At 36.5% G+C, this 12,359-nt stretch overlaps 1 protein-coding gene across 1 annotated transcript in view; it reads left to right on the plus strand.

Annotated features, from left to right (window-relative positions):
• Positions 1–12,359, plus strand: part of LOC145979521 (uncharacterized) — a 52,595-nt gene that overhangs the window by 23,067 nt on the left and 17,169 nt on the right. Inside the window, exons 4-5 of the mRNA XM_083112465.1 lie at positions 4,086–4,232; positions 8,985–9,105. Of these exons, the coding sequence (XP_082968591.1) occupies positions 4,086–4,232; positions 8,985–9,105 (268 nt within the window). The remainder of the gene's footprint in view (positions 1–4,085; positions 4,233–8,984; positions 9,106–12,359) is intronic.

Raw genomic sequence — 12,359 nt, forward strand, 5'->3', positions numbered from 1 at the left:
TCTTGTTATTGTTACTCATGTTACTTCTTTATCTTGTTTTGGGCAATGTAAAATATAGGGTGTTTTTTAAGAGTGATAGAACTTTCGATAGGTATAGCTGTCTTTTGTTTTGTTTTGATGACATGTTGTTTTGTCATGTCATATCAGTGAGCATTGGCAAATGATCATGGAAAGACTGACGCCGCAACAACGTTTACAAATTGTGGAAATATATTTCCAAAATCAATGTTCTGTTCGCCAAACGTATAGAGCACTTCGGAAATATCGGTGCTGTCAGTGAATTGGCCTCACAAAATCATGGGACCTAACGCCACTGGATTATTTTCTTTGGGGATATGTAAAGTCTCTGGTTTATGCTGATAAACCAGCAACAATTGACGCTTTGGAAGCCAACATAACTCGTGTTATTAACGACATACGTCCCCAATTACTTGAAAAAATGGTTCAAAATTGGACTGATGGAATCCGGTTCATCACAGCTAGTCGTGGTGGACATATGCCGGAAATTATTTTCAAGAAGTAAATGTCAGAAAGTTATGTTTATGGCAAAATTTTGTCTATGTAGGGTCGAAATATTTCTAACTTCGTTAACATTAAGTTCTATTGTTAAATAAAATATCTAAGTAAAACTTGTCCCTTGAAAATTTAATGAGCAAACGCCACTGGATCTGAAAAATATGCATAGTCTAAAGTTTTCGTTGACTTCCCCATGCTAAGTTTTGAACGTGCTGAAAGGCACTCGGGAAGGCTTCAGTCCGGAGAATGGATTGTGTTGACAGTAGGTATTCAAAATTCTTGGAATCTTGCGTTTTCATTGTCGCTTGAAGGAACTGAGTTCTTAGGCGAGGAAGTTTGCTGGCTCAGGCAGGGGAATTGTTGCTTTGTGCACGGAGCGGAGAATTTTCCTGCCGGGTCGAAGCTGGCAGCGTAAAAAAATACAACTTCAGGAGGGAGGAAGAAGCAAATGGAGCGCTAGGATTCGTTGAGTCACTGCGTGATGCATAAATATTGACGTAACTTTAACTTACTACGGACGAAGTCTAGTAAGAGCTGCGCTTGGTCGAGTGGATGCCAAGGGGACTGGAATGTGATCGTAGCGAGGAGGTGGGGGAGGGAAAGTTGTCGGGCTTTCAGCGGACGGCTGCAAAAAACTCGAAAACTTCTGCGATCGCATAATAACGACGACTTGGGAAGGTGCAAGCAAGAATAAAGGACTAATTAGGTTTGCATGGAAATGCAATTGGCTTTAGTAGTGGATACATATATACCCAAAGAAAAAATAATAGTAATTACAACAAATATTAAGGAAAATTTTAGGCAAACTTGTAGTCATAAAAAATGTGATCAGTAAAAGATACAGTAGGTTCTGCAACCTGAGACTTTGGCTTACTTTCTGCTTTTTGAGTAAAAAAACACATTTTCAACTTTTACTGTTTGCTGACTTTCAAATAAATATTTGCAATTGGCTGTACACCCGGCAACTAGTAAATTCATTTCAACTTTGCATCTGTGTTGATCAAAATTTGAAACATTACTTCTGAACTTTATCTTTGACAGATACAATATTTTTGGGCAAATCTAAAACTTCGTCTGTGACAACTACAATATTTCAGAATGAACCTTGAACTTTTTCTTTTACACTTTGCTGAATAATACGGGACGGAGGCATGGGTGGAGGTTTTGGTGGATGAATGACATTTAACTGTACAACTTCAACAAGTGATGCAACATCATCATAAGGCTGTTCCACAGGAGGTGGATCATTTTTAAGCTCACTTCAGGCTAATTTCTTGGTACGCTCTTGATCATAAATAACAGATTTCTTGCGTTGACATTTACAGTAACAAATTACGAAAATTGTAAAAATACTAATAATGAACTCGTAATAATGTTATGAGGATATTCAAAAGATTTCTGAAGCAGATGAATAAAATTAGAGGCTTTTACGAATGGGAGAAATCCGTTTAACATAACTAAAATTGCAATGACTTGCATGTTGCTAAGCAACAAAACCAAACAGTTCTTTAAAAAAAAAAAAAAAAAAACTTTAAGCCTGCCTAGTTTAAATTATTAGGTATTTTAACTCAACTTATTTATTTCTTGATCTAGGCACAATTTATCTGTTTAATTTATTTAACTGATGTAATTTATTTATTTTCTAAATTTTTAGGCACTGTTTATTGACTTATCTTAAGATTACTGCAAACTTATCTTATTTAATCTCAAGTGTTATCTTTATTTTTAAATACCTACTTGAAAAATCAATCAAACTGTACTTAGGTACAAGGTGATGGAAAATTAAAACTGATTCACTTTTGACTAACTGAAATAAAATAAAAATGCATTTAAATACTAACATCACTAAAACACGAAGAATCTATAATTCTCTCAACTCATTCTAAAGTATGCTTAGCATATTATTGTGGCAAAGCTTAAAACTAAAACCGTAGTGGTTTAACCATAAACATTCTGTGATGCCAGAATGGATTTCCTGGATTTTAGTCTAGATCCAATATCCGAAGGAAAATACTTGTTATCTGGACGCAATAAAATCTTGACGTCGACGTATACATATTCATATAAAATAAATATTCCCAATGGTTTGCGCTTCTCAAAAAAAAGTTTTTCTAATGTACATGTTTACTTTCTTCTGAAGTATAACTATAATTTTAGTGATGTACTTGCTAGGCTAGTATTTTTAATACCTGCTTAAAATAATTTTGTGCATAAAGAACATTATTAAATAATAAAACTGCTTTTAACCTTGAATATTATTAGTGCCATAATTATTATAAATGAATATTATGTTACGCAAGTGAAGTTTAAAATAAGCATCTCCATCCACGTATCATTGCTTATTGAACCTATCCTTTCAATTTTCATTTACTTCCTGGTGAAATAAATGAAACTCCCAGCACCTATACCACATATCATTCGGAGATAAATGAAAATTCCAATGCTAACAATAAACTGCAACTCTCTTCATTTCCGAAAAAAAAATGAAAAGACCAGCATCACCACCACGTATCATTCGACTGAATGATGGGATCGAAACCTACCACTTCCACAATAAATCAATGGGTGTAGCTTATTCATCATTGATCCTCATAAATGATGAGAGCACTTGTCATTAAGATGACAAATCTAAATGCTTGGCTGCGAGAGGCAAATCTAAAATAGAATCTCTAAGCAACTAGAAAAGACAACGGTCACTCATTCGGTTTTATGAACCTTCAAACCTGAATCATGCATGTTGGTTGGATAAATACCTGTCTATCTGAAGAATGATAATGATGAATTTCAAATGTCATAGAATACAATTTATCTAAACTCTCTTTGGATTTCGTTGCTTGTTGACCAGCGACACTCTCACCTCTCCTCTCTCTCAAATCCAAACCAAAAGTCAAGTCCATTGTTACACGGGTTAGAGAATGAAACAAACTGCCTGCATCATCGACGAACATTATTTGCCATCATAGTTTTAAGAAAACTATAGAACTTACTATTGTCCCAAGTACTACTTTTAACCTACAATACTCTAAATAATTAAACCTCCATTTACACATCATATAATGCATACATATCACCCCCCCACCCCTTCCTAATGCACTACTAGTGTTTTCATCTTTACTCCACAGTATACATACTAATCAATTCAATGTATTATTTTATCATTGTATAATCTTTATTGTATTATTGTGATCATTATGTTTGTTTTCTCTTTCTTTTTTTATGTTATTATTATTGATTTATTGCATCTCTGACAGGGGTTGGTTCTAAGAGCTGCACATGAGGCCGAAACACATCTGCTTAAATACCATTTTGGTGTATTGTAAAATTGGTCATTTGATTGTGTGTGTACAATTTAGGCAAGTAGGAGACAGATGGATTGAGTTGGGATCTCTACTATGTACTGGCAACACTGCAGCCAGGCAGATGTGTTTGTAGGGGAGGTGGAAAGAAGGGCTAGAAGGTTAACTTCCAGCTGCCTCTTACTCATATAGCATGGTAGTGTTATAGTTTTTTGATTTTGCAGTTTTATCAGGCTCAGCATTCTAATGTCCTCCTGTGCTTTCTTCCCACAGTTTTATCCACTTATGTTTGCAGCACTTATGATTCTTATGGTGTCGTGCATGTTCCTGAGTGGAAGAGGCTTACTACGAATGTTCATGACCATTTTGCTACTTACGTTGTGCCTGAGTTTTGTGTGGGAATGGTATCGTCTCTATCAGGTAAGCACAGTCCAGTTTATGATGTTCAACACTAAAGCACAGGTTTTTGTAAAATTATTAAAGGGTGTTTCACTCGCTCTCAGCCTCTGATTTCCGCTTATGAAAATCAAACTATTGGTCATAATGTAATGAAATTTGCTATGGACATACCTTCGTGTACGAGAAGCATTGTGACATCACAGCGAGTGTTGGAAGTGGTCTCTTAATTGACTCTATTCACTTCGTTGAGAGGTAACACAATATGCATATTGCTTTGCTTTTTTGGCACCTCATTGACATGTGCTTGTGGAAACTCCCAATTCCTGCAACAGTCTACACAATGACTTCTTTGGTGAGGCCAGCAATCTTGTTTTTTTTTGCTTCTGCACTGTTGCTTCTGGCAGTTGTGGACATTCTCCTTCATGTACATCCAACAATGTTTCCGTTGTTTCCAGTTTCTTCACCAAATATTGAATGGCAGACTTTGCAGGTGGTTTCCAGACCCCAAAATGTGCAATAAATTGTTACCGACACGCCTTTATGGACTCTGTTTTGGTTAGAGTTACCAGACCTGTATGAGGGGTACTGTCCCAAAATGTAGGACACACTACATTCGGAGTAAATAATGTGTTAGAACACGTTAGGAAGTAATTTAGAATTAACACTTTTCAATTTAAAAAAAAAATTGTAAGATTTCTTAATTAATTCTTAAATGCAAAATTTCCAAAGTTGTAATCACTACTAAACAATACATTTTGTACTACATGTTTTAACTGGTACATCTCAAAGTTTCCATTTTTTCTCAAAATTTCAGCTTCAGTCAAAATATAGATTTATGAGAAACTGAACAGTCAAATTCTTTGAAATTTTACTTAGCCAGTACTAAACCTTGAGAATACTAACTCAACATTTGCATTACGACCTGTAATGTCAAACAAATATTCAGCAATTACTATTCAGTAGCTTGAAATGGTTCCAGAAGTTTCATCTAGGGTAGTTCTCCAGACCCTTTGCTTTACAATCAAAATATTGAATAGAAATAGAAAACATCTTGTTCCATCAGTATGAACCCCAAGGTAAGACATTCCGCTCAGTCACTAAACAGTGACATCATCAGAATGTGGCTCCAAAACTTGGTCATTAATTGGTTCCATTTTCATTCTGGCTGGACAAACTTTTCTTTTCTTTTTGGGCAATGACTCAATCGAAATATATTTCACTATTGAGTTTGGACTGCAGTCCATAGACTTGTAACTTGCATGAATGAATTTTCCTAATTAATATTATGTGATGTTCAAAATGTAGGACATTTATAATATTTTTCAAATTCCTCCCGAACATGGACATAAGGTTAAAATGTAGGACATGTCCAGAAAAAGCCTGATGTCTGGCAACCCTAGTTTTGGAATTTAACAGCAGTATTGCTCAGATGCACACGCCTGCCAATGCAAGGACTATACAGCATACGTTTTTAGAAGCGATATTGGGCGGGGCCAAGCAGAGCGTGTCCTTGGCGACCAGCCAATGGCAGAAGTGCAGTGTTGTACAGTTAGGAAAATGAGGCATGCAAGTTAAACATCGTGTTCTGTATTTTTCTTGCATGCAAGAAATTTTCAGAAAACTCGCCAGTTGAAGGTTCATCATACGATGGGGCACGGCATTTTCAACCTGACTGTCAAATCCCATAAATTTCAGTTGCCTACAGCCGGAGTTATTGTTTCTACAAGAAACACTGAAAATAGCACGTCTCCAAACAAACAAACAAAGAAACAAAAAAAAAACACATGCACACACAAAAATAACCTTCTATAACACATTTCCCTTGTCTGCTTTTTTTGTTGCCACCGTGTTGACGTCGCTGAGTTGTGTCTTGGGAAAGCTATGGGTGTTGAATTCGGCTGAATATACATAATGACACTTCATTGTTGTGGGCTTTCACGAACACTGCGAGTCTGAGTCAGTTTGAGTTCAGCATTTTAGTAGCAAGGGTGGTGAAATGAATTTACTCGTACGCCATGAAGAACAGTTGTAAGAGAATTCAATACAGCCCTTATTGATTGATTTGATCTATGTTACCTTGCTTTTCTTCCACTTTTGGCTAATCGTGAAAATGAGGACGAGTGATATGATGAAATTAATGAAGGGACACTTACAAACAGAATTCGGGTCGGAATTCGAACCTGGGACTCCTGGCATCATAGCACACTGTGAAATGCAACCCTTATGTTCAATTTTTGTACAATAGTGTGTGTTCCGTGAGTGTTATTTAATAATGTCACTCTCGAAAGTTAGCACCAGTAGTACAGGCACTAAGGGAAAAATAATATGTTCACAAGACAGAAATCTTATTTTTAAAGTGTATTCTTACTTCAAGGAATTGACGTTGGAAGAAGTGCATGATGAAACAGTGTTTTCTCACATTCTAGAACTTACAGCTAAAGCAAGTGGTGTAGTGTGCAAACAGTGTCGCGTATTATAAAGCAGGGTAAAATATCTACCATAGAAATTGGTGAACCCTTATTCAAATCTCCTGGGAATCATGCTAGAAAACAGAAACGAGAGCGATGATTATGACCTTGCAGTTCCTCTACAATAAATACCTTCAAACTTCTTTCAGGTACGAGTTTCTCTTATATGCTGCAGTGATATGATATTATAATCCTGTGTAGAAATATTCACTATATTATTTCACTGTACTCAAATATAATGTGCATGCATTATACAGGGTGTCATTTTAATGGTGCCCACGGACCACAGATTCGTGTAGAGGACATCAAAACAAACAACTATTCTCGGTAACATTTTTCTTGTTCGTGCGTCGATTTGACAGCGAAACAGCGCACGGCAGGGTTGCAAGGAACACACAAATTTTGTGAAAAATGACAAAGTACAAACAACATTATTAGCTGTAAAACTCAGCGAGAAACTCGTCCAGAAGACCAAACATCATAGCCTACCAGCCAGAAGATCAGCAGTCATCTCAGGGGAAGGGGGAAGTGAACCAGCGATATGAGAAATGGTAAAATATGTATTCAAAATGAAGTGCCAATATCGGATTTTGTCTCAGCCTACGTGTCAAATAACAACAATAAATTTTATTGGACTTGCAGCTTACATGTGGCTGTTTACACCCAGCTACATGTCAAATATTTGCAAATCTTGTTGCAAGGTTGATATGTACAGGTTTGTGTCCAGATGCCTTGTGGCTCTTTTGTAGTGATAACGGAAGTATCCGAGGTTCACGTTGTTACATTACGGCTAAAATACGTACAACCACAGTAACAGTCTAATGATGAATCAGTAGCGAATATACTGCCCTGTCCACAGTTGCAAACTATTACATGTGTATCCGGTGCATAGATAAACACAGTCGTCAGAGAGCTTGTATTGCTACTACTTATATCCCTTTATTTTCAACCATTTTTGCGACTTGCCTCATAATGCCCTGAATATACATTATATTATGTGTTGCTTACCTTTGGAATTTTGAGTTCTTTCATTTCTATTTTGTCTTCTGTTCAGTGTGTCACAGACAACTAGTATCAGAGGACGAAGTGGATAGACAAAATTGTAGATGCCAACTTGGTAACTAGATTTGCAAATATTTGACATGTAAGCTGAGACAAAATTCCATACGACCACTTCCACTTGAATTCAATTTTCTTTCTACCATTTTTCGCATCGTTTGTTTACTTCCTGTTAGGTTACAGAACGTGTTTTCTAGTTTTGTTTTATGGTACATAATGTGACTATGTCATTTTTCACAGAATATGTGTGTTCCTGGCAAACCTGGAACACATCTCTTCACGGCGGGACATCACAAATGCAATCAAATGTTGTGTGTGGTTGCCAGCATTCAGGTGGCAAAACAGGCTTTTTTGAACGACTGTAGTGCCGAAACGACGCACCAACGAGAAAAAATGTTACTGAGAAAAGTTGTTTGTTTTGATGTCCTCTACACATTTCCGTGGTCCGTGGGCACCATTAAAATGACACCCTGTATATAAAAAAATGCTGAATATTGGATACAGTGAATGCTCAGTCTTTCCCTTCCACTAGCAGTTATACTCCGTCCCAGCTAACTGTGGAGCAGGCAAACGAAAGCAAGTCTCTGAGCAAGTAGTGACGTGAGACGGCTCCACCAATGAACACTTGAGAGGAACGAAATTGCATGGAGTGGGGGAAAGAGACTGAAGTTACCAGCCTTCCCATCAGTGTCGACTGCTTCGCTCTGGCCAATAGATTTCCCTCGCTTCTCTGACGCTATGCGCGGGCTTGCTCCATAGTTAGCTGGGACAGGGTATAGTTTGGCAACAGTGCATTAGCACTGGCTGTGTATTTGGCTTAACTCATGTTCCTTCTGAAAGCATATGTTGTATAGAGACACTGTGGCTCCATCTTCAATGATGTCACCATGACTTCTCATATGCCAAGGTATGACCATAGCAAATTTTCATTACATTATGGACAATAGTTTGATTTTTATAAGCAAAAATCAGGGGCCAAGTGCAAATAGAAACACCCTCTGTAAAATTGTTAATGACAATTTACGTGGTGACTAAATGTATAACTAAGTAGTGATATTTTGAATTCCAAAACATTTTTTTAAAAAATACATTAAAGTTCATGAATATAATGTTGTTCAATAGTTTTTATTTTGGCCACACGACATTTAGTTATTTTTTTAGTAGCTGAAAGCTCTTTTATCAACAATGCTAGTGAAGATTTTTTTCCAATGCATCATTGGTAACTGAACGATTTTTTTTTCTTTAGATTGCAGAGATTGAGGCCTACAGCCAACACAAAAAACATGGTTTTCAGATCCCACCAGAGTGCATGCCACCAAAAACCTGGTCCGATTCATTTCATAAACTATGGTCGAGGTTTCAGTTAGGTGAGTCCATTCCCTAAATTTTTTTATGTAATATTGTATTTCAAAGATATTTGGGGAAAGGCTGGGGCATTTCCACAAATCAAAAATTGTTTATGGGGATTCATTTTGTTACGTTCCCCCCCAGTTATTTTCCCCTTTGCTGCAGCAGTCTTGAACATGGAGACTCTTGAGAGTCTTCACTAAACCATCTCAGGGAGGGTTTGGAGGAAAATTTGGACCACAGGGTAGAGTTCGATAAATGTTTGTTATTGGAAGTTACTCTGAATACATCAGGGTAAAAGCAGCACAAGAACTAAAATTTGGGCATTTACGAACTTTTATGTGATAGACAGGACCTTATATGAAGGGGAAACTGCAAAGCTTACTCACTTGAAACCAGTATCAGAGGAAAGTTAATTCCTCAAGAGGTTTCAGAGGAAAAGGCACATGTAAAATTGACTTTATAAAAAGTCTCGTCACTACAAAGAAAATGGATAGTATAGGACAGTTTAATCATTATGCTATCAGTACTGACCGATATAGGCATATTTGTGTATCAGTAAATTTACTAAGAATTTTACCACTCAAATTTTTATTAGGCCTGTAATTTAGGGCAAAATTTCATTTTTATATTTTATTATTTTTATTTATAAACATAGAATTCACATGTCCTAGGTTTGTAAAGTGAATGTCTAAATATAGTTATTTTCCAAAAGGTAAAACTCGTTGCAGACAGGTAGCTACAAACATTACCGTTCACGTTCTTCAATAAATATTTGCAATTTTATATCTGTCAGTAGAATATTGGTTATTTTGACCCATGGTATGGCCAGAAATGTTTATAGCTGTGGTCAGACCATGGCATAAAATTTAATAGTGCAATGATGATGGTCATGATAAGCTATTGTTTTATTGCCAATCTGTTGTTGTTATTACTATTATTAATTTAGCATCAAGAGCAATGCAATGTAAACTAGAAATGTGGAATACTGAATTTGGATCTGTTTTGTAATTAAATGCAATTTACTTTGGTGACTGCACTGGCGTATTTAGGGGTGAGCTGAAGGTGCTACAGCCCCTCATAAAATTTTGATATCAAATTAAAGCAGCATAGAACTAGAGATAAACCAAAATGGTAAATGCAATCCCTCCTTAAAATGACACTGGACTTCCATTTTTGTCTTTGAACAACTTTTAAAATGACAGTTAACCCGCGATCGCTCGTGGGTGAGCGCCGTGCTCACTTTAAATTTTAATGAAGTGCCATTTTAACTGTGTGTAAAATATTGGCCTGTAGCACTCTCTAGCTGACTTCTAGAGTTTCACGAGCGACCTGATCACATTTTTATGAGATGACTTAAACGGCATTATTAGAGAGACCATTGTTGTGGAAATAGTGTTGTCAGAGTGAGCGCAGAGCTCACATGCAACTGACTACATTATATATTTTTGTATGTACATTTGTGCATTATTTAGTCAATATGTCTATCCTGTTTCTAGTGAGTTTTCGTATCTATATGTTCTTGTCGTGTTAATAGAAAATTCAAAAAGTGTCACAGTGATTTTATATCATCAGATTTCTGGAGATCAGATGCAACTACCTCAGAGGAACATGCACTTTTTGTTAACGCTGGGACTTGTTGGCTTCGACGGTGTATACTACGCTGTTTGAAAACAAATAAACATAATGAATAAGAAGGATTATAATATACAGATCATTACAAGTGCAAAAAATAAATTTAAAAAAATTAAAATACGGTGAAATATGCCTGAAAAGCAAGAGTGAGCACCGCTCTCACCTGCAACCGGTGACGTGACTATACTGAGTGCGACCGATCCCGGCTTAAAAATAGTAATTACTAAATACTTTACAGTGTATCTGCCCCTATGCAATGTGACCGACTTTCACAATTCCAGCACCTTCAAATAAATAAATAAAAATCCTGCATACCCAAGTGCATGAGTGTACATGTTCTGTGATGTATTATGTTCACTAAATCTTATACTTTAGTAAGCATAACAATAGCAGGGTGTCCACCAGTCAAGAAATTATGCTTATTTTTTCTTTTTTACAGTATAGTGAATTTACATTGTTACACCTGTACTAGAATTTGATAAAACTGAATATTTGGAAATCTAAAATTGTATTTAGTTGGGGTCGGTGGCGTAGCGCAGTTCTCTCGGGGCTCCTCTTAGTAACAAGAAAATGATGATGCCGAGAGGGACGGCCACGCAATAGCCAGTAAACCCCTTTCAATCGCACAAGAAATTAACTTCTACCCCAAATACTCTGCCATCCCATTTTTTGTTATCAACTTATATATCACTGTAGTACCTTCTTGAAACTAAATCAGGATGGTCTGAATCTCTGATAAATAACTGGAAGAAGAAACTGGAAATATTTTCTCTTACTTCAATTCAGGAAGTAAGGAATCGCAGCCAGGAATCTTTCTTGGAGAGGAGGAGGAGGAAGCTTCCCGCTGCCAAATATTTTGTTCATGATCGTTTGTATTTTTTGCTTAAAACATTTTTAATGAGGTTACATAAAATACACAGATATTAAAAAATACTATTTTTGGGAGAATTGTTAAAGGATAGTAAACACTCCTCTTTAGGACTTTGAGCTGGATGCACCTTCAGCCTGTAAGTCATGAGATGAGCAATATCTCTGTTTAAGCTCCCACGAGTAACACTACACAATACAGCTTAAACTGCTTACGAGCCTTGCCAATCCTTGACAAATCTTCAACTGTATTGTAATATTTACGTATGCATTGTTCTATCGTACCTCATAAAAGTAGCATAATCATGTACATCAATCTCAACATCCTTGCGTGAATGTCCTGCTCGGAAATGTTTAGTATGCATATGTATGTTTTTTTTTTTTTATGGTCTAGTTTTTGTACACCAGATAAATGTATGAACGGGGTTATGTGGGAAAACAGCAACAGGCTAAACCTTGCCCTTCAATAAACAAAATTTGAATTGAATTGAATCCTCTGGCTGCCATTTCATTTTGATAGACCATTGATCATATGTTACAAGAACTTTTTTATTAATAGATCATCGGTGCTCAAATTTGCATAAGCATTCTCCTCCACATACTGCATTGTCTTCAAGCTGTTCCTTCTATCTCCAAACTCGAACAAGGAAATTTGCAGCTACGAATTTTCACTTCGAACACTGCAGATCAAAAAATCGTAACACATTGGAAAATACGAACTCATTTGACAGAAATGTCCACAAAATTTCAATACGTAGGAAAAATAAACTTA

The sequence above is a fragment of the Lepisma saccharinum genome, chromosome 26, assembly GCF_977018435.1.
Source record: "Lepisma saccharinum chromosome 26, izLepSacc3.1, whole genome shotgun sequence".
Lineage (NCBI taxonomy): Eukaryota > Metazoa > Arthropoda > Insecta > Zygentoma > Lepismatidae > Lepisma > Lepisma saccharinum.